This window comes from Histomonas meleagridis (assembly GCF_020186115.1).
Source record: "Histomonas meleagridis strain 2922-C6/04-10x chromosome Unknown contig_9, whole genome shotgun sequence".
Classification (NCBI taxonomy): Eukaryota; Parabasalia; order Tritrichomonadida; family Dientamoebidae; genus Histomonas; species Histomonas meleagridis.
The window spans coordinates 1121057-1148667 of record NW_027150923.1 but is presented as its reverse complement, the minus strand read 5'-3'; the positions used below and the strand labels follow the sequence as shown (position 1 = coordinate 1148667).

The 27611-nt window shown below is 30.2% G+C and overlaps 10 protein-coding genes across 10 annotated transcripts; 4 read left to right on the top strand and 6 right to left on the bottom strand.

Moving 5' to 3' along the window:
* Positions 1–63: 63 nt before the first annotated feature.
* Positions 64–1902, bottom strand: GO595_009537 (AChain A, Tako8; the record flags this gene model as incomplete). Its single annotated transcript, XM_067923233.1, has 1 exon — positions 64–1902. One exon carries the CDS (start codon positions 1900–1902, stop codon positions 64–66), a length of 1839 nt encoding a protein of 612 aa, XP_067770539.1.
* A 5406-nt stretch (positions 1903–7308) lies between these two features.
* On the top strand, positions 7309–7839 carry GO595_009536 (putative MORN repeat-containing protein; the record flags this gene model as incomplete). The annotated part of the gene is made up of 1 exon (XM_067923232.1): positions 7309–7839. The coding sequence occupies one exon, from the start codon at positions 7309–7311 to the stop codon at positions 7837–7839; it is 531 nt and encodes a 176-aa protein (XP_067770538.1).
* A 3232-nt stretch (positions 7840–11071) lies between these two features.
* On the top strand, positions 11072–12148 carry GO595_009535 (STE family protein kinase; the record flags this gene model as incomplete). The annotated part of the gene is made up of 1 exon (XM_067923231.1): positions 11072–12148. One exon carries the CDS (start codon positions 11072–11074, stop codon positions 12146–12148), a length of 1077 nt encoding a protein of 358 aa, XP_067770537.1.
* Positions 12149–12651: 503 nt separating this feature from the next.
* On the top strand, positions 12652–14001 carry GO595_009534 (putative serine/threonine-protein kinase/receptor; the record flags this gene model as incomplete). Its single annotated transcript, XM_067923230.1, has 1 exon — positions 12652–14001. One exon carries the CDS (start codon positions 12652–12654, stop codon positions 13999–14001), a length of 1350 nt encoding a protein of 449 aa, XP_067770536.1.
* Positions 14002–16068: 2067 nt separating this feature from the next.
* GO595_009533 (40S ribosomal protein S5) lies at positions 16069–16650 on the bottom strand (the record flags this gene model as incomplete). Its single annotated transcript, XM_067923229.1, has 1 exon — positions 16069–16650. The coding sequence occupies one exon, from the start codon at positions 16648–16650 to the stop codon at positions 16069–16071; it is 582 nt and encodes a 193-aa protein (XP_067770535.1).
* A 2603-nt stretch (positions 16651–19253) lies between these two features.
* GO595_009532 (COMM domain-containing protein 10) lies at positions 19254–19829 on the bottom strand (the record flags this gene model as incomplete). The annotated part of the gene is made up of 1 exon (XM_067923228.1): positions 19254–19829. One exon carries the CDS (start codon positions 19827–19829, stop codon positions 19254–19256), a length of 576 nt encoding a protein of 191 aa, XP_067770534.1.
* A 456-nt stretch (positions 19830–20285) lies between these two features.
* GO595_009531 (uncharacterized protein) lies at positions 20286–20837 on the bottom strand (the record flags this gene model as incomplete). Its single annotated transcript, XM_067923227.1, has 1 exon — positions 20286–20837. The coding sequence occupies one exon, from the start codon at positions 20835–20837 to the stop codon at positions 20286–20288; it is 552 nt and encodes a 183-aa protein (XP_067770533.1).
* A 335-nt stretch (positions 20838–21172) lies between these two features.
* GO595_009530 (Adenylate kinase family protein) lies at positions 21173–21754 on the bottom strand (the record flags this gene model as incomplete). The annotated part of the gene is made up of 1 exon (XM_067923226.1): positions 21173–21754. One exon carries the CDS (start codon positions 21752–21754, stop codon positions 21173–21175), a length of 582 nt encoding a protein of 193 aa, XP_067770532.1.
* A 2348-nt stretch (positions 21755–24102) lies between these two features.
* Positions 24103–24762, bottom strand: GO595_009529 (rac-like GTP-binding protein RAC2; the record flags this gene model as incomplete). The annotated part of the gene is made up of 1 exon (XM_067923225.1): positions 24103–24762. The coding sequence occupies one exon, from the start codon at positions 24760–24762 to the stop codon at positions 24103–24105; it is 660 nt and encodes a 219-aa protein (XP_067770531.1).
* A 1152-nt stretch (positions 24763–25914) lies between these two features.
* Positions 25915–27378, top strand: GO595_009528 (ATP-dependent RNA helicase HAS1; the record flags this gene model as incomplete). The annotated part of the gene is made up of 1 exon (XM_067923224.1): positions 25915–27378. The coding sequence occupies one exon, from the start codon at positions 25915–25917 to the stop codon at positions 27376–27378; it is 1464 nt and encodes a 487-aa protein (XP_067770530.1).
* Between the last annotated feature and the right edge of the window lie 233 nt (positions 27379–27611).

The following is a 27611-nucleotide window of genomic DNA, read 5'->3' as shown; positions in this document are numbered from 1 at the left end:
TAAACATGATTAAAGTTTAATAAATAAATAAATTAACAAAACACAGTTCCGTTTGCGCACGTTCTATTCCTTCACGTGCACTATTTCCCACACCTTCACCAAGCAGTCGCATGCCGCCGACGCGAATATTAACTTTTCTCCTCCGCAGAACGCGACGTCTACGATTGGCTTTGCGTGCGCCTCGATCGAGTACTCCATCTTCGCCTCTGCGACGTCAGTGATGTTAATTGTACTGTCGCTCGAGCCCGACACCATAATATCATTCTTTATGTCGAGCGCGCAGATTGACGACGTGTGGCCGCGTAATATCTTTTGTTTGTTTTCGCTGATCGAATATGCCTTAAGTACACTTTCGTCAGATGCGGTGAACAAGTAGTTGTTAGTGAATACTATCGAGTTAATCTTATGCTCGTGAAGTTGTATTTTCTTTAGAAACGACTTTTGTTTAATGTCATACAAATATATTGTTCCATTCTCATAACCAGTTGCAACGTATTTGAGGTCATTAGAGAATGATGTATAGGTAGAATTTGAACTTTCGTTCTCAAATGAGCATATTTTGGTTAATGTCGGAAATTCACATATTGATGTATTGCCATTAGAATTTAATGTAATTAATGAACTATCATTTGAGAACCCAATGTAGTTACATTTCTTGATTTGTAACGTTCGTTCAATAGATCCGTCATGAAGATTTATGATGGTGATTTTGGAACGATAGCAGCAGATGAGATGTGAACTGTCATTTGAAAAGCGTATCGTCAAAACCGGCAAATTCAACGCTGTTTTGAACTTAACCGATTGGTCCGAAAATTTCAATACTTCAAGTAGACCTTCGGTTATGATCGATAGGTAGCGACCGTTTGGAGAGAACTTGACAATTTGAATTTGTTTGTTCCGTTGTATCGTTGTCAAAAGTTTGACGTCTAACGGTTTCGAGATGTTGTAATGTGGAATCAAAGAAGCAAATGTCCAATGGAAAGGTTTCTTAAGCTCTTCTTCTTCTTCGTCTTCATCATCGCTTGATTTGTCATTCAGTTCTTCTTCTTCTTCTTCAGTTACATATTCATACTCATAATCACTACTATCAAATTCGGTACTATTTTCGGAATATTCGGAATATGAAACCTTTGGTAAGTCACCGCCATAAGGTGTGTTAAGTATCAATTTAAAAGGTCTAATTATTTCATCATAAAATTTATTGTATTGTGCAAATAATTGTGTTGACTCTGAATCATGTGTTAAGATAATGATTTTATATAAGAATCCCCAAAACGTTGCATTTAAAGTTGATCGCTTTGAGTATAAATCAATTATTTTTTCGCGAATCTGAAGTTTTTCGACAATCGAAGTATCAATAGAAAATATCTCCTTGAATAAGGTATAAAAAGAATGATGTAATGAGGTGTTACTGGGCCGTAAAATAAATTGGTCGAATAACTTCCAGGTGAAGTCAGTAACGTCTTTTGTGGCGGTTGAATGGTTTCGTTTGATGTGAATTATGATCAACGAGATAGCGATTGATTTGGATTCGAGGAATGGTGTGTCCGAAACAACGAAGCTACAAAGATCATTAAAATGTTTATGAAGATGAACAAATAATGGAAATGTATTTTGTTTTTCATTATAATATTTGCAAAGATCAAGCATAAGCCTAAGTGCTGGCCCACTCTTGATAAGGAAGATATGATCAAGAAGTTGTTTGAGTGTGGGCTCATCTTCAAACGCATCTAATAACCGTGAACCCATTTTAGAAGCAGTAACAATGTTGGATAAAAGTTGATAGTAATAATCGTTAGAAGGTGCTTTTTCAATAAAATATGCCGTGGCTTTCGAATCAATTAAAAAATTTGATATTTCTTGTAACGGATTTCGTGTTAAATATTTTAAAAGATCAAACATTGAAATATATGATATGTATCTCGTTAATTTGGGAATCAATTGATGTTTATCTGGATATGATACTAAAGTTAATCCATTTGTTGATTTTATCAAAAACTCGAAAATCGCACAAAAAGTGTTGGTCATAATCAAGGTCATTTCTTTTTCTGGTGAAAGGTAATCGTTGAGCTGCTTTAAGAATGTTTGACTCATTGCTAATTGAGAAGAAAATAATGGAGATTGAGTTGTGAACAAAAATACTGCTGTTTCTCTTGCTTCCCCATCAACCTCTCCAGGGTTTCCGAATGCTATTGCTAAAATTTCTGAAATGTGTTGAAATAAAAATTTATTTAGCATACTGTTTTGTTTTCGAAATGCATTTTTTACAGCCTTATTTTTGAGTACTTTTGTGACATCGCCATCAGAAGTAACAAGTGATTCGAGCTGTTTTAAATCGTCTGCAAAGCCATCCATTTAGAAGACTCTGTTTTGTGAGCGATAACCGCCAAGGCGGGAGATCGCTGCTACGATCAATCCACTTTTTGAACAAATGATTCAAGAAACCCATTGAATGCATTTCTGGTGTTTACACATTTTCATTTTATCAGTGGTTCAAATTTCCAAACCACAATTTTTCAAATTCTCAATAAATTTATCATACTATCCCATTATACACATATAGACATATCATTATTGAATATTATACAATATACAAATAGTAATATGCTTAAATTTTTTCTGGAATTTGTACATATGTTTTAACAATCCCAATAAAAATGTTAATCACTGATTGCATAAAAAAAATAAAATTATTATTAATATTCATTTATTTATGTGGTAAAATCCTATATATTCGATTCTGATTAAAGAGATATGCCGATAAACCGATAACTTTAATTTAATAGAAAAAACCGATTGATTTTCAAAACATAACCTCAAGCGATACATATTGTATTGAATAAGTTACTTAAAAGTGTCCGGATCACATCATGATGCAGCATATCGAACCTCTTTGAGGTCATCTGCAAATAGATCCACTGCAACATCAGAAAAGTTCGCTCCATTATATATTGATACTTTATTTAGAGGTTCTTCTATATCTTCATTAGCTGCTATTTCTTCTTTAATATTAAAATTTTTTGTTTCTTATTTTTAATATTTTTCTCAGTAAAGCAGCTAAAAGTGTTGCTGTAATAATTATTACAACACAAGCGCCGCATAGAATTATTGCAATGAACACTGTTACTTTTAGTGTTAACTGTTCATTTTGATTAAGGCAATGGTGGCTTGGAGTGGAAAATGTTTGCATGAATGATATTGTATGAACAAATGAAATGCAAAAAACGCTTTATTTTAAATATATTGAAGAATTTAACAGCTATAAAATGCAGAACTTCTGATGTTTTCACCTGAAGATGGATACAATTTATTAATTTATAACACGGATGAATTTCATTGTTTCCAGTCGTTGCTACATTTTCACCATGTTATTTGCTTTGTCCCCAATGTTGGTATAAATATAAGTTGCCTTTAAATCAATCATATGGCATGAAAAAGTACAAAAATAAAATGTTTTTGAATCATTGTTTCTATAATTAAATTTGAGCTATAAAAAATAATTGAACTTGTTGATATTAAACCAAACGAAAAAGAAATTGTAAATGAATTTAATCTTGTAAATGTATTCGATTGCGAAAATGGATTCGAAGCGAAATTAAGTCGAATACTAAAGATTTTCCCCATGTTATTTGCTTTGTCAACTGGAGCAACATGAAGATAACTTTGATAAACAAAATCTTTTGTTGTAAATTTAAGAGTAGTATTATGTGCTATGTTTACCAAAGATTCATGATCACATTTAGAATTATCATTTATCAAAATATCTGATTGAGAATGAGTATTACTTTGACTGGATGTAATTGATTGAGAGAATGTAGTACTTTTGTAAATGTGTGTGTTGGCCACTATTGGTTTGACGTTTAATAAGCAAGTAAACATTTGTTTTATTTTAATAATCGTCTGATGTCATAGCATATTGTGTGCCTATGTTATAGAATTTACATTGACCAATTACAGGTTTTTTATAAACCTTAAAATAAATACATTTAAGTTCATTGCAATGTTGAAATGCATAACTTCCAATTGAAGGAATTTTAATTTGGAATAATAATATTATGCAATTATGTAAGGTTCTTCAATAGTAGAAATTTATTCATCAATATTAATTTTTTCTAATTTAGAATTTTACATAAATAAAGAAGGATTTAAATCATATTAATGATATTTTAAAAACAAATAAAATAAATAAAATGATAATATACAAACATTTATTAAATTAATTTTTTTTAGTTCTTTCAGAAGAATACGAGGTACGACTTAATCTTTTTGGTATCAAAATTTTTCTATTTCTATTTTTTTGTTTTCTAGGAGAGTTTTCAGATATTTCGTTTAAAGGGAAAATATCAAATGTATCATTTTTTTGGATCTCATTTTTTACTGTTTTGTTATTTATATTTGTGAAACCACCACCGAGTGTTATAATGTCCGGTTCAGTCATGAAGAACATTACGTTATTCGATGAAACATTTTTTGTCATTTTTTTATTTTTAAAACCGAAATAATTTGATTTTCTTTTTGTAATTTTATCTCTAATTTGATAATTATTATTATTAATTTCCTTTAAAATTTTTTGGTTTTCTTCAATTTCTTTATTCATTTCTTGAATTTTCTTTTCTTTTTCCATTAAATCATTTTTATACGTTTGGATATTCCTTTGAAAGTTTTTATACTCATTAAAACCATTTGGAATTATTTGTTTTTTCTTGTTTTCAAGTTGTTTTTCAAGATCATTTTTTATTTCTTTTAGTTTTATTAACTTTTTATGTGCTACATCGATTTTCGAATAAATTCTTGATAAGTATCGAAGCCTTTTAACATATTCAGGATCAACAGCTTTTAACATTTCCCAACGATGTATATTTCTTGGCAAAGAAGTTTCTTTTATTAAAATTGCGTTTTTATATATTTCTTGGTTGTTTAAATTGATCAAATTTTTATGTTCTAATTCCATAATATTTAACTTTTCGACTTTTAATTGTAATTCTTTATTTAGTTCTAATAAATCTTTTATTTCTTTATTATATTTCGAGATTTCATTACATTTTTGTTCATATTGTAATTTACATTTCTTTATTATGTTTATTAATGATATGATTTCGCTATGAAGATTTTGTATTTCTTTCTTCCGATCGATTAAATTCCCATTAAAAACATTACGTATGGAAATTGTTGATATATATTCCTTTTTTTGATTAGCAAAATCGACTTTATTTTCATGTAATACACGATGTAATAATTGATGTTGTGTTTCGAGGCTTGAAATTGAATGATTTGTTTTGGATAATAATTCTTTAAGTTCATTTGAACTTGTTGTTAAAAATAATATTTCTTGGCGAATACTTTTGGAATTAAAATGATTATCAATTGATTTCATTTCTTTTTCTTTTATGTTTTGTGTTATTTCATCGATTTGTTGTGTCAAATCTTTTATTTGATAATTTAATTCTTTGTTTTCTTTTTCAAGTTGATTTAGTTTTAATTTTATTTCGTTTTTCTCTTTGCGAATTTGTTCAACAAATAAATTTTGTTTTTGAACTTTCTTTTGTAACTTCTTTAAATATTTTGTATCATTATGATTCTTTTCATCATATGTTTGCTTTTCATCTGTTGCTAATTGTGAATGCGCATTGATTTGAATAATGTCAAGTGTCTTTCGCTCTATTTCACTTTCTAATGATTTTAATTTAACTTTTTGTCCTTGTAAATATTCTTTTTCGAGTTTGGAATTATGTGAAATGTTTTTCCCATCTAAAATTATATCTTCTGTTTGAAGTTTATTGTTTTTTAATTCGAGTTTCTCATTTTCATATGATTTTTGTGAATTATATAAGATACGAATTTTATGTGTCCTTTGATCTTCTCCAATAGTTTTCTCATTTTGTAATTTTTTAAATTCATTTTGTAAATCACGTACTTTAATCTGTAGATTCTTCTTTTCTTGCTGTGTTTTTTCTAATTTACTTTGAATGGATTGTAAAATAGATGTGTTTTGCTCAATAAAAGAATTTTCTTCATCAAGCTTTTGTGTAAAGATGTCAAATTCATTTTGACATAATTCAATGTCTCGATTAACTTTTTCAATAACATCGTTAATTGTTTTTGATGAGTGAATAAGTTGATCTCTTTGCTTGATTTTATTATCAATACTTTGTTTTGCATGCTTACCTTTGAGAGAAACATCAACAATTTGATGGTCAAGTTCAATGCTTGTCTTTCTTTTCTGACAAATTGTTAAATCTTGATTTTTGATCAAATTTGATTTTTCTTTTATTGTTTTGTGCTCACTGGTTATTTCTGGCTCACACGTTTGAATTGATTTTCTGTTTTCTTTTATTTCCTTCTGTGCTTTAGAAATCAGAGATTGATTTTCTGATATTTGTTGTGTATATTTTTCTGAAAAATTACGACATTTTTCAATTTCTTCTTTATTATGATTTAATGCTTTCTTTTTTTCAGCGATGCTTTGTTTCATATTTGAAATTTCATTGTTACAGCTTTGACATTCTGATTTTAAATTTGCGACATCTTGTATAATTGTGCCAACAGAGTCTTCTTCACCATAACAAAAAGCATCACCACTACCAATTTGATTTGATAAAGTAGTTATTGTTGCTCGTAAATTATTTACAATTTCTCTTGATTTTTTTTCTGACCCTTGAATAGATTGGATTACTGACTTTGCATTTTCATATTCACTTTTATACTTTTTTAATGTTTCAGAATCTGTTTGTGCAACTTTAAGAATTGTTGAAATTTTATATGAATTAGCTAATATTACTGCATTTTTTTCTTGTGATATCTGAAGGAGTTCTTGATTTTTTTGATATGCATCATAAAAAAATGAAAGTGATTTATCAAATTGATTTTTAAGATGTAAAAATGATGGATTTTTTTCAAAAACTTCATCAACTCTAGATGCTGCAGCTCTTACCTCTTCAAATTGTAATAATTCTGAATCAAAATTGATTTGATTTTTCTTCGCATCCATAAAGATTAACGGATTGAGTTGAATACTTTACAAAATTTTATCTGCTTCTCTGTTTCTTCTTTTATAAAATGGTTATTAATCTACATCCTGTATAAGAAACACTTGGGAACAAGAAGTTTTAAGAATTTTTCATATCAAATTTTCTAAATTAAAAATATTAGATTTAATTTATTTGAAATTTCGTTGCATTAGATCACTCGTTCTTAAAGAGGCACTGTCACTAGGTACAGTAATCTTGGAAAAATTCATTAAGAAACTGGGTTTATCTAAATTATTAAGTCTTTAGAAGAATGAAATGTTATGTGAAAAATTCTTTAAGGATGAGCAGAAGACTTCAGTCACAAAATTCTAAAAGAGCAAAGAGCACAGAAATTAATGAAGACGAGCAACTTCCAGAAAGTGGAAATGATACTTTTACACTGAACTCATCCACTTATATTGGCGATTGGAAAAGATTTGATGGCGTTGTTAAAAGACACGGGTATGGTAAATACACAGAACCCGATTTCTCTTATGAGGGAGGGTTCGAAGAAGATTTATTTAGTGGGCATGGAATTTTAAAATATCATGATTTTTTATATGAAGGAGATTTTTTAAAAGGCGAAATGACAGGAAAAGGTGAAGCTGTATTTGAAGATGGATCCAAATATAAGGGAGAATGGTACAATAGTAGAATGCATGGAATTGGTACATTCATTACCATTGATGGCAGCAAATGGACAGGCTCGTGGTGTCATGGAAACTCAACATGTCCAATATTTCCACAAGTACAAGAAGAGGAAGAAGATATTAAATCATTAGATGAATCTGAAGAAATCAATTCCGATTCAATTAACTCAATTCCAATATGATATTTCGCAAACATTTTTAAAATTTGTTAAATAATTTGTGAGTAAAAAATTTTTCTTATTCAATCATATTCTTTGTAATCGATTAAAAAAATTACTGATAATTCAATTTAGGTTGAAACAGTTTCAGCGATTATTTATTTATAAAAATTTCTGATAGGTTTGTCTTCATTCAAATTTTAGAGGACTAAAGTGTTATCAAAATTAATCAATGGTCAAACAATTGCATCCATCACACACCAAGCATAGTTTTATAGCAACTCAAACACAAATCCACACTTATTGATCTTATTAAATAATTTTTAACCAATTAAAAAAAAGTTAAAACCAATTTCATATTTATTGATTCCACTCCCAACCACAATGCCTCCAATAATTCTTAATTATTGATGGTTCAAAATTTGTGCATAATTCGCGGAATGCAATTTCTTTGGCTTCAGTGGTCGATGTATCTTTTTTTGTTAAACGATTTTTCAAAGTTGAGAAAAAAGAATTATCACATACACTGGCAAATTTCGCTCCTTGTGGAGGAAAGTGAAATACCTTAGTGTTGTACTTATTTTCAAGTTCATTAATAATATTCTGGTTAATATGACTTCTGAGTCTATTTATCAATAAGACATTCTTTTGAGCGCCATTAATAACTCCAAAATGTTTTATCCAGTCTTCCATTTGAGTTAATCCCATACCAGATACACCTTTACTAATTATTATCTTTTGACCATTTTTTATTTGTGTTTTTTGTGGTATATGTTGGATGATATATGGATCAACAATTCCACTTGCTGAAATTGTAACTACTCCCGTATCTCTACGATGATTTCCAAGTGAAATTACTCCTGAGTCCATAGTTGAAGGATCACAAGATGTTCTTTGAACAACATTCCCGTTTCATAAGCCAGTTTCATCCATTGCATGAATACGACTTAAAGGAATGTTATTGGAATGGACATCAATATTGTTGGACTTCTCTTCCAAAAGAATTCACTATTTCTAGAAGTGTTTTTCTAATTTCTTTGTTGTTCCTCAGCTGGACTCTTCTGCTTGGCCATCCATGCCTCTGCCAAAACAAAGATATCCAAGACCTAGAACAATTTGTCTCTCTTCATTTTGTAATTATTTCTATAATTTCTCTTGTAACTTGTATGGTTACGGCGAGATGTTTTTCCCTCATTTCTTTGGCAATTTGAATAACTTCTAATTCTTCATGGTCACTTAAAACTTTATTTCGCCTTGGGTGCTGCTGCCTCTGCTTTTGTACTATTGGTAACATGTCGCTATTCATCCATCGATATGTTGTACTAGGTGGCAGAGGTGAATATGCCATTATTTGGTTTACAGTACTTATGTTAGCAATACAAGATAATGATATTTATCTTATTAAATTACTTCTTGAACAAAAAGGAATTGATATTAATGCTAAAGATATTCATATGTTTTGTTTAAAATTTATTTTAATAATTTTATATTTCAAAATAATATTTGGAAATTATTTAAATTATTTAAAACAGCGCTGATGAATGCATCTGAAAATGGTTATACAGAAATAGTCAAATTACTTCTTGAACAAAAAGGAATTGATATTAATGCTAAAAGTATTTATTTGTTTTATTTAGAAATTATTTATATGATTTTGGAATATTTAATCATAATATTGAAAAATTATTCAAATTATTTTTGACAGCTCTTATGATTGCAATTAAAAATGGTGATACAGAAATAGTTAAATTACTTTCTAAACAAGAAGGAATTAATGTTAATGCTAAGGATGATATTTGTATATTTTATCAAATGTTTCAAAATAATATTTGGAAATTATTTAAAACATTTGAAACTATACTTATGAAAGCATCAAAATATTGTAAATTAAATATAATTCAATCACTCCTTAAGCACCAAGGAATCGATGTTAATGCTCAAGATATTTATTTGTTTTATTTAAAATTTATTTAAATAATTTCATATTTTAAAATAATATTTGGAAATTATTTAAAATATTTCGAACAGCATTTATGTTAGCATCAGAAAATGGTAAATTAAAAACAACTGCATTCCTTCTTAAACAAAAAGAAATTGATGTTAATGCTAAAGATATTTATTTTTATTATTACAAATTTATTTCAAGAATTTTGTATTTCAAAATAATATTTGGAAATTATTAAGATTATTTAGAACAGCACTTATTATAGCATCTAAAAATGGTTATACAGAAATAGTTAAATTACTTCTTAAACAAAAAAGAATTGATATTAATGCTCAAGATATTTATAAATATTATTTTATATATGTTTTAATAATTTTGGTCAATTTCAAAATAATATTTGGAAATTATTTAAGTTATATGAAAATGCACTTATGAAGGCATCTGACAAAGGTTGTGCAGAAATTTTTTTACTTCTTAAATAAGATGGAAATGATTTTAATAAAAAAAAATTATTTTGTTTATGCTTTATTATAATAATTTTATGTTTCTGGATAAGGAAAAACTTGATGTTTACTTCGTGTATATTTTCGTTTTCAAAAATCAAAAGGATCAACCACTGCCATTGAGCCAAATAGTATTCTCGAAAATATATGTTCACATTACTATTTAATTCTTCATCATCATTTGTCTAAAAATACACAAGGGGCTCAGTTATTTCGGCATTTTATAATGGTCATATATAAATAGTTAAATTACTTCATAAACAAGAAGGAATTGATATTAATAATATCATTAAACGAAAAAAATTCAGAAAATTTGCAAAAAATTGTTATTTTTAAAATATGAAAAGCATACCCCCCTACTACGGTACCTAGGGGTGCACGGGCTTTTTCAGTGAAATACGATCACAAGCGCACGAGTGGGTTGAAATGTTATTGAATAGTTTACATCAAAATTGAATGATTTTTTTGATTAGCTATAAATATATTTTCCTTTAAATATTTTCATGAAGCTTTCACTCAAATTCACAGGTGCAATTGGAATATATTTGGGAACAGTACGTTCTTGAGTTGGAGCCTTTGATAATGATCATTATCTTATCTCTCAAATGTAGAACCCCCTGTAAATCAGTTTTGAACGAAGTCTGTCAAAAAGTATACACAAAAAGTGGGTGATGGGATCAAATTTGAAATAAAATAGAACTGCCACAAAAAATGTTTTCAATTAAGGGGTTCATTGAAAGGTTTTGAATTTGAAAATACTTACCAAGTGACGGTTATTATTCGAACAAAAAATATATAAAAGCTCTCGATGAAATCTTTCCCTCTTGAGCCTTCTCAATATCAGCTAATGCACAAAATAGGAGTAGGGTCAAAATCTGATGTTTACGCAGCTCGCTGTCTTACAAATAACATTGTAGTTGCCGTAAAGATAATAGATATGGATGTTTTCCAAATAGACTTTGAAAAACTAAGGAAAGAAGTAACTTTTTGGGCAACTTCAGAACATCAAAATATGGTTCCATATTATGGTTCTTTTGTGGTTGACACAAAAATATGGATATTAACTGAATACATGGATGGTGGTTCATGTCGTGATATTCTTCAGTATGCCTTTGTTAATGGGTTTAAAGATGAAGTTTTAATTGCTACCATTCTTGAAAATGTGTTACAATTTCTCAAATATTTTCACTCAAATCACCAAATTCATCGCGATATAAGACCAGGAAGTATTCTTTTAACCAACACCGGAGAGATTAAAGTTGGAAATCTTGGTGTAGCCGGATGTCTAATTCAAGATGGTCAACGAAAGCGTGCTCGTTTCACGCAAGTAACATCCTGCTGCTACTCTGCCCCAGAGATGCTCAGGGAGAACAAAGGATACTCTGAAAGTGTTGATATATGGAGTTTAGGGATGACTGCAATTGAACTTGCAACAGGCAAACCACCCTACAGTGAACTTCGCCAACTCGAGCAGGTCAAAGCTATAGTCCAAGGAGAGCTTCCATCGATACCCAATACGATATCATCATCATTCACCAGTTTCATTAAAGCGTGCATACAATACGACCCCAAGAAGAGGGCCACTGCATCAGAGTTATTACAGCACAAATTTATAAAACTGGCGAAGGACAAAAAATATATATCAACGACATTGATGTCACAGTTACTCCCTTTAGACAGAAGATTCGCGATTATCAATGGCGGAGGGCAAAGCGATGCACCGAAACATGCAACGCCACCGCCACAATTCGTTTTTGAATTTCCATCTGACGATGAGGAAAAAAGTCAAGACGAAAGATCAACAGAACATACTTCACAACAGGAACACGACCCAAACGTGGTGCAATTTGGGCGATTTACTGTTTCGATAAATCAGAATAAATAAAAATAAAATAAAGCACTAACGTCCGTTAATTAGCACATGATAATTTTATAATAAAAGTCAATAAATATATTTGAAATATTTATATAGTTTTGTTGTGGTATTATCACAGATTTGATATTAGAATTTCTCTTAATGAAATAATTTTCGCACAAATGTTTTTTTTTAATAAATATTGATCCCATTCAAAAAGTTATCAAAACTTTAAGAGGTTTTCCGACCAAATAAGCATTCATAAGTTTATCAAAAAGTCGTGGCTTTTTGTATAGTATACATACTATCGTTGGTTGAAATAACCGTCACCCTTACAATTGATTTGAAATTTTTATCGACAGCGACAGAATACGTTATTTGAAGTTGAGGCAACTTTTTCATCAAAATTCGATAAAATTGTATACAATTTGATCGGCACGACACAACAATGTAAACTGGCATTTTTTCAGAACATTTTGATAGAATTAACAATATTGTTTTTCGTGGTTTGGAACTCACTTCACATTTGAGTGATGCTTGTTTCAGAAAGAAATGAACAAGAATTCACTAAAGAAGAACAGCGTCGTTTCATTGATTCTCTTGACTTGTTTGTTATCTTAGATAAAAATATACATAAAGGAGAATTCTGTATTGATAAAGGAATCATCAAATACACAGGACAAATCGTTGCAATGAAAAGAGCCTTAACAGGAGATTCATATAAATCACTTGTTAATGAATTCAAGACGTTATGTAAATTATCACATCCAGCAGTCCAATCATTGGTTGGTTTTTATCCCAATCCTGATTACAAAAAGGCAGTTCTTATTACCCCGTTTTATATTAATGGTACTTTACGTAACATCATTAATTCACCTCCTTCAGAATTGAATTTACTCACAAAAACTATAATTATCTTTGGAATTGCTACTGGCTTAAACTATCTTCATGAGAAAGGTATAATACATCATGATCTTAAAGTTGATAATATTCTCATTGATGATAACTTTCATCCAATTATTACAGGTTTTGGTGATTCACATAAAAATCCTAAAGGAGAACTAATGTTCACACTTCCATATATTGCACCTGAAGTTTTATCAGGAGGACAATATACACCAAAAACTGATGTATATTCATTTGGGCTTCTTGTAAATGAAATTTTTTCTGGATCTCCTCCTTATAAAGGTTTGAGTGATCAACAAATTAATGAGAACATAATGGATGGTAATCCTCCTCAAATAGCATCTGAAATGCCGGATTTATTCAAAAAAATACTTATGAAATGCATTAATAAGGATCCAAGTAAAAGGCCAAAATCAAAGGATATATTTAAGAAGATAAAGAATGGCCTTGATGATTTAAAAGTTAATAGATCAGTTCTTGACACATATAAAAATCAATTATTGGATTCAGCATTATGTCCATTAAATAATTTTATTATTCCAACACCTTTAATTGAACTTCCTGGAAAACCACACCCATGGAATGAAAAAGGAACTTATCCAATATTATTAGATGTATTTGAGTCTGTTTTAAAAAAAGCAGGAGATAGACCAATTGTTTTGGTGATGCTCTTTGGTCCATATCAATCAGGAAAATCTACATTTCTTCGGACACTTACAGGAAACGCAGCATTTTATGCAGGAAAGGGTATAAAAAGTCAAACACAAGGAATTTTAATTGATGGTCCATATATTGTTTCTGATTTAATTAATAGGCTTGATGATGACTATCGTCAACTTAAAGAAAATGTAATTCACTTGATATTGATAAGGATACGGCAATTTTTTTCATTGATTCACAAGGTATTGGCGATGAAGATTATGAATTTAATCTTAAACCAGTATTGGATAAAGTTAATGCAGTATTTACATCAATAACAACAATATGTCTTACTGTATCTAATTTCAATGATAAAGTTGATGATATGAAAACAATATTAACAACAATTCGTCGTGCACAACTTTCTTCATCTTTTCCATTATCAAAAGTTTATTTTCTTGTGAAAAAATATCAAGACCTAAAAAATGTTTTGCATTTAATGGATCCTGAAGAATATAAAGAAAATATTTCAGAATTTACAAAATTATGGTGGAATGAGCATAATATTGCAAAAAACCTTTATAGGCCAGATTCATTAATGCCATTGCCACTAGGAGATGTTGAACATAATTATCCTGGTTATGTTAATACAGTGTACCAAAGTTTATATTATATTTTAAGTTCCATACCTAATGTAAAATTTGTTCCCTCTCAATACATACAAGCACTGACATATAGTTCTTGTCCATTATTTGATCCATACTTTATGAACTTTATGGATCTTGTTTTGAAATTTGAAAACAAAAAAATACCAAATACACTTGAATCATCGCTTAGGCATTGTTGTGCGTGTTGTATGCTTCTTAATGCAGTTATTATAATAGAAATGAATTCAAATTTTGAATCTAAAAATCCAGAAGATATCATAAAGAAATTAGAAATATTAATTAGTTTTTATGTAAATATTATATTACCATACATTTTAGGGAAAGATGAAATACCATTCTTTGACTTTAACCAATATGTATGGGAAATTAAAAGTGATATGCGTTCATATGTTAATGCAAATAAAGCAGAATGGCAAAATACAATGTCACATCAAAAGTTTTTCGCCAATAAAAGATGGTATATTACAGGTGCATACACAGCAATAGCCATGACAATTCCTTTTATTCCAGTTATTGGGGATATTGCATTATTTGTATTTGTTGGATCATATGTTTTAGGAATAAAATTAGAAAGCAATAATATTTTGTCAGTATATAAAAAACTTGAAAATGATTTAACAACAACCTTTTATCCTTATATTTGGGAAAGAAACATTAGAGAAAGAAAATTTAGCGTAATTGATATGAATAGATTTACAAAAAGATTAGTTAAAAGTGATCAGCCTTTATATGTATTTTATGATCAACCGAATCATGATTCAACACTTCTTTTTCAATCTTTAACAGGTATAAAACTTGATGCAAAAGATGATAAATATATGATACTTCATGAAAATGTTACTTTGTCAAAAGTGATAACAAGATTTGAACGCTATGCCAAAAAACGAACATCTACACTTCCTTCACAAATAAGTTTCATCTATGCTAAAGGCATTAATGAAGAAGAACTTCGCAAGATCGAATCTACACAAGGAGAAAACACAATTTTTATTACGTCCTTTAAAGAAGGTGAGCGTTTAACAGTCTTACCGAAAAATGTACAAATGTTAAATGCTTTTATATTATCAGATAATTGTTTTCATTGGGGGGTAAATAAATTATTTTATAAGAAGGAAATGTGGCGCGTAAATAACTATTATAATGGAATCAATCGAAAATCTGTTCAATTTTTGCCAATTTATGCATCTGATTATCAATTTGATAAATATGGACCTCGATGCGTTACATCAATTAAATACGGGTGCAGATATATACTCAAGGATCCCAACTTAGTCTTGAAAAGTGATGAAATCAGTGAATTTGAAACAAATACACTGAAATATGAGCCAAATGAATAAAATGATTATCAATTCCTTTTTTTAATGTGTATGCAAGTAACGTTAACAACAAGCAAGAATAACATAACAAGAATTCATTTGAGTAATTATGAATAAATTTAAAAGCCTGAACTATACACAATTCAACGTGAAAATGCATCAGGTTCAACTTTAAAAAATGCTTTTTTATCTTTGGTAACATGTACTAACAATTTAGCATTGCATAAAAATCAAATTTAATATGTTTATGTTACATTATTATTATCAGCATTTGGATATAATTATTTTAATCATCAAATGATTACTTTAAAAATAATATTTTTTTTATTTTCCTACAAGTGTAACCTAAAAGAAAATGGAAAAAATTTATTTTTGCAATTTTGATGATCACAAAAAAAAATCTTAAAAAAATGCAAACCTTTTAACGATTAGACTTAGCAATGCGCTCGAGTTCATCCTTCTTACGAACAGCATAGCTGTCATTTGTATTTCCAGATGCAGCAATGAGTTCATCAGCGAGGCATTCTGCGATTGTCTTAGATGAACGGAAAGCAGACTTGCGTGCTCCTTCTGTGATGAGGGCGAGAGATTGGTTGATACGACGGAGTGGAGAAACATCGCATGCTTGACGACGAACTGTACCGCCAACACCAATACGTGTTGAATCTTCGCGGGCGCCACAGTATTGAACAGCCTTAACAAAGACAACAAGTGGGTTTTCGCCTGTGACTAAATTGATAAGATCAAATGCTTGGCGAACGATGCGAATTGCCATAAGCTTCTTGCCTGCGTTACGGCCGTGGCACATGAGGTAACAAACAAAACGCTCAACAAGTGGGCAGTTTACCTTGTGGAATTGTTGGTGTTGATAACGTCCTGCTGTATGTGGAAGAATGACTTGTTGCTTTTCGTGGACAGAAATGTAGTCAACGAGGGCTTTGTCGAGTTGTTCAAAATCAATATCGGAATAGGACCACTTTCCGAAGAGTTTTACGTCTTGCATTAGAAAGGCCACAGTCCCATTCAATTAAGGCGGGCAAAATTACCCCTTTAACCGTTATAATTTTGGGGTGGTCCAACTACATATAACTGGAAAAAACGGTAGTATCGGTTTCACTTTTTGAACGTGATTTTATTATAACCGATCGAAAAGTGCCATTGATTTTCAGAAACCAGTTGTACAATTGCTGATTGATATGTATAATTTATTTAAATTGCCATCATTTTACATATTTGCACTTATGATAAAAATCAACAAAACACAAAATATGATATTTTTAAGTTTCATTAAAAATATTTCATTTTCTTATCGCTATATAATTTAATAAATACATAATTAAAAAAAAAATAATGATAAGAAAAAGAAATATACATATATTAGATTATTATATTTATTCATATATATTACATAATTTATATTTTAAAAATAATTATTATCATTATTTTCATCATCAACATTTTCTTCACAAAATGATTTTTTGTTCTTGTGCGAGTAATAAGTATAATAAGAATTGTTAAAATTACAATTACTACAATTCCTACGCATACTCCAATGATAATAAATTTATTCGAATTATCATTTGTATCATTTTCATTTTGATTAAAGATTGTATAAAAACCTGAATAATATGAATAATAATAAGAATAATACACAATTGTATATTGATATGAAATTATTAAAGTATTAATATACGAATAATGTGAACCAAATAAAGAAATTGTTATTGTATTTGTGAAAGTAATATTATAAATAATTGTTTGTGTAATTGATTCTGATAATATTAATATTCGCATATATGTTTCATCGAATTGTCTTGAAGGTATAAATGAGTTTGATTGTGTAAATGTATTTGATCCAGAAAATGAATTACTTTGCGAATATGTATTTGATTGCGAATATGAATTTGATTTTATAAATGTATTTGACTAAGAAAATGTATGCGTTGACCATGGATATTGATCACATTCTTCAATGGATGAACCTTTTAACACTGAAAGAGATCCAAATGCTGCATCTTCATAAGAAACTGATGTCATCACATATTTTGCTGGTGAACTTGAAAATGCATTTGAACTTATACTTGTTGGTGATTTATTACCTTTGAAATAAATACAACTCAAATTGTAACAATATTGAAATGCATAATTTCCGATTGTCATAACTTTTTTACCAAATATAATTGTTTTTAATTTAGAACAGTAACTAAATGCAAAATCTCCAATTGAAGTAACTGAATTTGGAATTGTGATATTAGCCAATGATGAACAATCAGAAAATGCGTAACTTTCAATTGATATAACTGAATCTGGAATTTTAATATCAATTAATGATGAACAATAATAAAATGAATAACTTCCAATTGATGTAACTAAATTTGGAATTTTAATATTGATTAATAATTGACAATAATGAAATGTATGACTTCCAATTGCTGTTACTGAACTTGATATTTCAAATGTATTATTCGTGATTCCTGTTGGATAAAAAATAATTGTTATCTTTGCTTTATTATAAAGAATTCCATTGTTATCATTAATATAATAATTATTTCTATCAGATACTTCATTAAATTGAAGTGATGTACAAAACAAAAATGCACTCGAATCAATTAAAGTAACTGCTTTTGGAATTGTAATATTTTTTAATAATGAAATTGATCGAAATGCAGAAGTATCAATTGTTGTTACACTTTCACCAATTTTTATTGTTTCTAAATTATAACATTCTTCGAATTCATTCACCCCGATAGGTGTAACTGTATCACCAATAATAACTGTAATTAGTTAATTCCAAATATAAAAAGCACCATACTCGAATTCCTCAACACCACTTAAAATTATAAGATGTTGTGTCTGGCTTTTATATGTGCTTCTCCCTGAATATTCACTTGATGTGGAAATAGTAAGCGTTGAAGTTGTTGGGCTGTTTCAAACGACTGAACAAAAAATAAAATAAATAAAAATAGATAAATTTTGTTTTTGATGATGTTTTTTTCCTTAATATTTTGCTTAAGTTTTGCTAGATGAACTTGTGTACTTTTTAATAACAAAACAATAAAAATAACAAACAAATTAGAGCTTTTTATAATACCTATTAAAAAAGAAAAAATATTTAAAAATAGATGAATATAATTATTAAAGATATTTGAAAAACTTATAAGAAAATCAGTAACTTGCTAAAAAGACTGCGTAGTAGAATTCTTGATTATAATGAGAGTTTCTTTTTTGAAATTAGGTTGAATATATATTCGATATGAAAATTTGAACCAACAAATTGTAGGTTGGTGCTAAAAGTGATATGTATTTCAAAAAATATGTGCGGAATGGATTTATCAAATGTGATAACGCGAAGGCACTCATGTTAACTCGCCCAGAAGATTTGAATCTACAGGAAACCGTATTTATAATGAACCTCTGGATTTGACATTATTTTTAAAAGATAACATGTTTATTGAATTGATTTTAATCGTATTAATTCAAAATGTAGTACTTTTTGTAAATTAAATAGTTTATATATTTTCAGATATGACGATAGATCACATCACATCATACTTTATGGAACCTATTGGATTATGCAAGAAAAAAAATCATAAAAATATTTTTGCTTTATGTTAAACTATCGATCTGTTGTTGAATTTTTTCGATTTCCTGGTAAAACTTGGAAAGTCCTTCGTGATCAAATTGAATGGAAATAGGCTTCTCGTTATTAAGATTGAGATCCAGGAGCATGACCGGATCACGCGTTATACCAATATTTTGCTCCGCTGTTTTTAGGTTGAGTCGCCATGAAGTGCTTTCAAGTGTTGTACCAGATATTGTTCTTTGTTTAAGCGTTTCTATTAAGTTATCACCTTCTGCGTCCCACACCGCACTAAAACATTCAGCAGTTGATTCACTTGCACCACATTGAGTGGCATAAATTTGAGTCTTTTCAGAATCAAATGAAAAACATGCTGCTTGTTGTAGAACATACAAACAAGATGAAAACATGGCATCAAATTCAGTTGGTGTCATTTCAAATTGTTCGAGTAAGATTTGAACTTCATCTTCAGAAAACGGCGATGGATTTTGAGTTTCAAGCGCAATAGCAAGCCTTCGAAGAATTTGTGCAAATTGTCTAGGTTGGATCTTTTCTGGAATTTTTAGAGCAGCTTGAAGCTGAGAATTTGATTGTTCACTCATATTGCACCAACCGTTACTGGCACTTTTTATCCCATGCAATAGATGATTTAATATTATAAGTGACCAATACATGTGGTAACAAAGAAATAACAATATCACATGCAATTGTTTACAGGTATTTAATAAAATATATGTGGTTAGTTCGATAGTAATTTATTTCTATCATTTTTGAATTTGTGGGGGATGGAAAAAATTGAAAATTATTTTATATTAGAATAGATACAATATTTTAAATTATTTTATTAAAAAACAAAAAAATACCTTCCTTTTCATCACTAAAATCACAGGGGGAATTAGGGTCGATATATTCCTGGATTTCGACTTTTTGATGAATGAATAAAATTTTAATTACCTGTGTGAGCACCAAAAGACATTGATCAAAAAAGAATTTAAATAATTATTTTATTTTCAAACATACTATATTAAGCAAATGAAATTGTTTTTGACAAGCGTCATCTAATCATCAAGCAAATCCAAAATATCGGCTTCGATATCGACTTCTGGTCCTACTTGTGAGTCTTCAGCCTTTTCTTGTGGCAGTGGGGTTGGAATTGCAACTTGTTGAACCATATGATTTTCAGGAGGAACGATTTCTGTTGTATCCTCTTCATCTCTTGGTTCGGTTTCATTTCCTTGGAAGTCGTCATTACCAACAAACCTGTCATAACCCTTTTTATCATCAACAAAATTTCTACAAATCTTCTTTGTTCCTGGAAACTGATCAATTTTCCAACACATGTCACCGAAATCAGCAGGAAATATATGATAAAGCCATTGTTGGTAATATCTCATCATAATTGCTAAACCTTCTTTTCCTTCAAGTGGGTTAACTTCATCGAATTTGTCAAAAAGTCTCATTAATTTTTCAAGTCCAATTTTTGGATCGTTTAAAAGATTTGCATCAAATTTTGGTCTTACTTTCCTTTTTTTTGCAACTGCAGGAACCCCATCTTCTTTTTCGTCACCTTTTTCCTCTTCTTTTTCGTTATCGTTTGGTTCTTTTTCCATAGGAATTGGAAATTTGGCTATAGCGCAATTTTATTACAAAAAAAGAAAAATCCCGCAAAATAAAAAGTGACAGACCGATACACCACAAGAGCTTCTAACTAATGCTCAAAAGCTCGAAGTAATGAACATATACGCTTATGCCCAACATCATTTGGAAAACTAGTACGCTGGGGTATTGTATATTTGAGTGACATATTATCATATTTAGAACATGTTATCATTTTTGTTGAAAACATCAATTGTTTTAGACCAAAATTTGATGTGGCCAATAAGAAATGTTAAACAAAAGACTTTAAAATGAGAGATAACTTTATTTCTCAAACGATATTGTTTGATTAAAAGTTCCAATATTTCCTAAGAACTTGTAAGAAGTCATTATATACTTTTTCGATTGGTTGGTTGGCGTTGATTGTTTCAAGCATTCCTTCTTTTTGGTATCTTTCCAAAACAGGGAGAGTTTCCTTTTTATAGTTTGCAATACGTGTTGGGATCACATTGTCATTATCATCAGCGCGGCCTGAGTTTGCTCCACGACTACGAAGTCTTTCAATGAGAACTTCATCAGGAGCATCAAGCATCAAACAAGCTGCAGCTTTCCCAACTTGTTCACGGAACTTGTCATCCTGCAATAATGAACGAGGGAATCCATCAAGGAGGAAGTACTGACTTTCTGATGAAATTATTGCGTTTTTAAGTGTATCCACGAGAAGTTCTGGTGGAACGAGTTGCCCAGCATTTATTATTTCAGCAATTCGCTTGCCGTTTTGTGAATTTGGGTTTGCTGCCTCAGCACGAAGAAGATCTCCTGCAGAAGCATATCCAAACTTGAATTCTTTTGATGCAGCGATAGCCTGAGTTCCTTTTCCACTTCCAGGTCCGCCTAAGACAAATATGACGCTCTTTCCTTCAATATTCATGTATCAATTTGGTCAACTGTTTGAGTAAAACGGATAACATGCACGTTTACATTTTTTTGAAAACAAATTTTGACAAAACCTCCGAAAGGGGTTATTTGCCAAGTATTCAAAAAGTTATTCAACACTTGCTGCTTCTATGAAATTAATTAATTATTATAATTATTATTATAACTAATTTCATGAAATGCAAAAATTGTAAAATTTTGTTCTATTTTCTGTGTTAAAACAATTTTAACATCGAACTTTATCTTTATCTTTTACCACTTACCTTGTTTTTTACATAATGTAACAAAGTTTTTGAAAAAAATTTATGATTTTTTTAAAACAAAATTTATTCATAGTAAATATTTATATTGTTTGTTGATGCAATAAACTTGAAATTGAAGCAATTGTGAGTCTCATCAATTTTTGTGCTTCAACTAGAAATTGATCTTGTACAGGAACCTCTGTATTTGCTACTGCAGCCTGGAAAAAAGCGTGGTTCATCATTTTGAAATATGCCAATGCTAATTGGTAATTTGTTTTGAATATATCGTAGCCATTGGAATTAGCCAATCCGCCAAACCAAATCTTAAATATTTCACCGTATCCTTCATTTTTTGCAACAACATGTGCGAAAATTGGAGATTGGAGTGCCAAAAAGAAATTTAAATCAATTTGATTTGGATCTGTGAAAAAGCCTTGAACCATTACAGATAACTTTGAAACAAAAGCTAGGCCGAATTTAGTTTGTAGAGCTGTCGAAATTGCTGTAAGAAATAAATCAAGTCTTTTTTGAACATCTTGAAAAAGGAAATGTGAAAAAACTTGAAGTATAAGATCAATACATGCATTTATTGTGTTCTCATTTTGTGCATTTTGTAATGAAATTATTGTGAGCTTAATTAAATCATGCTGTTGACTTATTTCAAAATTTTCTATTTTCGACAATAGATCTTGGAAGATGTTGCATGCCTCTGATGAATCAGAACATGCTTCAATTTTTTTTATGAAGTTCTCACAATATGAGCGAGCTTCCTCCATCAGTGTCACTTTTCATAAATTTGTTTCATCACTTCACAAGAAAAGTGGCATGCGTTAGTTTAAGAGTTGAGCTTCTTTATTTCATTTTTTAGTAATGAGTCGCATAAAAAACAATATCCCCCGGGGGATCTGTTTATTAATTTTCAATTTAAAAAAGCATACAAAAAATACATCATTTCTTTGGTGCACATAATTATTTAACAATAGTACTATACATTTTATCTAATATTTCATTGGGGTTCAGAATGCAAGAAAGTGGTAAATATAGGTGATCATTATCTACACAAAAAGTGAGTTTCAATTGACCAAAGCGGTTCGAATGATTCAGCCTCGGGAACCAAATCAAGTAAACAATTCAAATCTAAAATTAGACCTTGTATATGCACCTCAACGATGCAAGAAAGTTCAATCTTTTGGCTTATATCGAACAAACGTTATCAGAACAGAACCTACTAAAAGATTTGTTCTTAGCATCTCGTATTATAATGTTTGGTGGTTTAATTCCTGTTGATGAATTGGTTAATCATAAAGACTTCAGACCTTTAAATCTAAGAAGAGATGATATTTGCAGAGCTGTTTCCACATCTAGACGGGTACAACTATTTGAATCTCCAGAACAAGGAATACCTTCTTCTTTATATCCTGGCTTTACAATTAATGGTCAAGTATTAGTTTGTCCAAACGTTGACTCGGTAAACGAGTTTAAACAATTCATAGAAAAAATATGTGGCAATACTAAAGATATATTGTTATCATTAGAAAAGAAAAATGATAATTGCACCATCACATTCAAAGAAACAGTCCAATGTTTCGCATTTTGGCGGGCTTTACAATGGGTTCCCTATAAAGGAAAATTTATTACTCCAAATATGACGATATTTGTTGAACCACAGAAGTCAAATATTCAACGAAATAAAAACAAGTCACGTCAAAAGAGTGCTCCCCAGAGCCCACAGAGAACAAAAACAAATAATCGAAAGAATCAAAATACGAAGCGGAATAATTCAAAGAATTACCACCACAATTTTAACAACAACAATGAAACTAACAAACCTACGTATAAGCTAGATGATGATAATTTCCCAAGTCTCTCAAAGATATCGAAATAATTTTGCAAAGTTAAATTCATCAAATGGAAATTTGCTCGTTATTCAAACCGTTATATGATGTTGAAAAAGTTCTTTCAGTACGGCTTCAACTGCAAACGAACTAAGTCAATCTTCGGATTGAAAAAATTGAATTTCGGTTACAAAAACAATAAAAAAATTAATTAATTTTACATAATCCTTGAAGAAGAATTGTATTTCTGAAAGGTAAAAAGAGTTTTATAAAAGATCACATTTGAATTTTTTGGTTCTTCTGTTTTCTGATCGATTTGAACGAGATTTTGATTCTTGTGGAACTTTTTGCTCTGGTACTGGAGATGGCGGCTGTTGTGGCTGTGCAGGCTGTAACTGCGGTTGTGGCTCAGGTTCAGATTCTGGTTCAAGTATTGAATCTAATACTGTCTTAAAAACAAGATCGACATTATCGTGATTTGACGACGAACATTCGACGTAAGAATATGCAGAGATTCTGGACTTAACTTCTTCTCCTTGTGCTGTAGAAACTGCTTGTTCATTATTTTGTAGATCCTTTTTGAGGCCAACAAGAACATAAGGAACATTTTGATGACTGTTTCGAATTTCCTGTATCCACTTTGATTCCACCCGTGAAAGTGAATTACGGTCGGCCAAAGAAAAACAAATAATAAAAACATCAACATTAGTACAAGTTGTTCGACGTATTTCATCATATATATCATCGCCATTTGTGTCAAATATTTCTAATTTGACAGGGTCTTGATTATATAAAAGATTTTTGTAATAATTATTGATTGAGTATGGAATATAGTCTTTTGGAAACCAGCCACTGCAAAATGTTACAAGCAAGCTTGATTTCCCAACTGTATCATCTCCAAGGACAAAACACTTGATTTTTCGCATGTTTGTACCCAGTTGAAGTAATGCGTTCAAAAGTGCAATTATTCGAAACACAAACGTTTAAACCGCCATTTTGAATTAAAGACGATTATATTCCATACAAACTAATCAAAAGTTGAAATGTTACATAAAAAAAATTAATTCTAACTTATATGATCATCGAAACATTACCTAGAACTCAAAGTCATATGTTTTTTGAAAAATTGATTTAACAATAAAAAAAATTTTTTGTACAAAAGAATTAACTCCAATCATAACAATTATCGTAAATAAAACCGTTTTTCAGAAATAGTTTTTTGAACATTTCTCTGTAAGAAGAGTACTCTGGTTCAGCATCAAATTGAAGACTTGATACTCTTTGGAGAAAAATCGAAAACTCACTCGGCAAACCGTCGCATAACCTATCGTAGTTATCAATTTTTGCCTCAATTTTCATTTTTGTGATAGCATTCAATTTTTCTTCTTTTGATGCGATGCTTTGCCAAGGCAAATTTCCCTTCAAGAAATACACCAAAACATAACCAAGGGATTCAAGATCATCGCGTCTCGAAAGTGTATACCCAAGAAGGCTATTAATTGACATGAATCGAGCAGTTCCCATTATTGAAAAACTATCAGTTTGAGGGAAACATAAACCTGTTTGTAAATTTTTATATGGGAATGAAAGCCCGAAATCAATTAAATATATTGTGTTACGATTATGTCCTCTTCCAATAAGAAAATTTGCTGGCTTGATATCGGAATGAATAAATCCTTTAGAATGAATAAATTGAATTCTTCTTAGCGCTTGATCTGCAATCATAAGAACAGTTTTTAATGAAAATATATTGTTATTTTTTTGAAAATAATAATCTAATGATTCATTTAAGCAATCAATTAAAATTCCATAACAATCCAAATACTCACCATACCAATGAATTTGTGGAAATCCAATTTCTCCATTAAGTATTCTGTAAATTTTCGATTCGTTTAATAATTGTGGGTTTTCTGATTTTTTCTTTTCGAGTTTTAAAGCATATATATTGTAGTTTTTATCTTCGCATTTGAAAATCTCACCAAATGAGCCTGTTCCGATTTTCTTGATGATTTTGAAATGATGTCCGTTAATCATTACAGGTGGCCGTTAAAGAAAATTTTGGTCAACCAAAACAAAAAATGGAAGCCGAAACATCAAATGACATGCAGACAACAGAAAATGAGGCTGACCAAAAATTTGAAGACTTGGAATTATGTGAAATCCTTCAGATAAATATTAAAAATATGGGATTTTCAAAAATGATGCCTATTCAAGCACAAGCAATTCCTTTAATGCTTAATGGTTCTGATGTGTTAGCTGCTGCAAAAACAGGGAGTGGTAAAACTCTTGCATTTCTTATTCCAATGATTAATTTTATGATAAAAAATAACATTCAAAGAAAGGATGGAATTATTGGCTTAATTATTGCACCAGTTCATGAGCTTGCAGTTCAAACATATGAAGTTGCTCAAAATTTACTTAAAGGCACAGAAATTTTTACAGGAATGGCAATAGGAGGTACATCCAAGAAGAAAGAAATCAAAGAATATGAAAGTGGTGTTAATCTTCTTATTGCCACACCAGGTCGTCTTGTTGATCATATTCTTGGCACCAAAGGGTTTCAATTAAATAATCTTAAAATTCTTGTTATAGACGAAGCAGATCGAATACTTGAAGCAGGTTTCCGTTCACAACTTGACGAGATTATTGCTAATCTTCCCAAAGCTCGACAAACGGCACTTTTCAGTGCCACACAAACGCAAGATGTTGAAGCTCTTGCAGCAGTTTCTTTTCAGCAAGGCACTCCTATCTATGTTGGCGTTGATGATTCAAGTTCCTCTTCAACAGCAACAAACCTTACGCAGTCGTATGTAATTGTTCCTCCTGATAAACGTCTTCTTCTCCTTGTCACTTTTCTGAAGAAGAATCACAAAAAGAAAATTATGGTATTTTTTTCAACACGCGCCTCTGTTAAATTCCACCATATGTTTTTTGGGGAATTAAAGATTAAAACGCTTGCAATTCATGGCGATCAATCTCAACAAAAACGAATTGATGCATTTAATCAATTCCGTCAACAAAAATCCGGGATAATGTTATGTACAGATGTTGCAGCACGTGGTCTTGATATCCCTGCTGTTGATTGGGTTGTACAATATGATCCACCAACATCCGAAAGAGAATATATTCATCGAGTCGGAAGATCTGCACGCGCAGGAGCTGAAGGACAAGCGCTTCTCTTTCTTATGGAGAATGAAAAACCATTTCTTAAGATACTTGAAGACGCTAAAGTCCCATTAAAGAAACTTCCGATGCCAACGAAGAAAATTATTTCGATTAATTTGTTGATCGAGAATTTGATGACGACAAATCGAAAGTTAATGAAAAACGCAAAAGAAGGACTGAAGTCTTATTTGATGAGTTACGAAAGTCATCCATTGACACAATGCTTTAATGTGAAGAAGTTGGACATCGAAGGAGTCGCAAAATCATTCGGATTTAATGAAATGCCATATTTGGATATAAGAGTCGTAGGCGCAAAGGAAGATGATGGCGCTTGGATAAAGAGAGAGAAAGCAAAAAGAGCAAAAGCTAATAAATAAAGTTTAGAATGTATGAAACGATTTTATGTTTAAAATAAAAAACAGTAAAAAAAGTGTTAATGTGCTTTGATCTTTTCATTATGTGGAGATGAATTTGTAGCGTTTTTAAACTGTTGGTCAATTTCTTTATATGAAAATTAACTAAACGACTCTCGTTATTATTTGGATTAAGGTCTAATTCCATATTAGAAATTAAGACATGTCACATGGATCTATTGTAAGAACTATACATT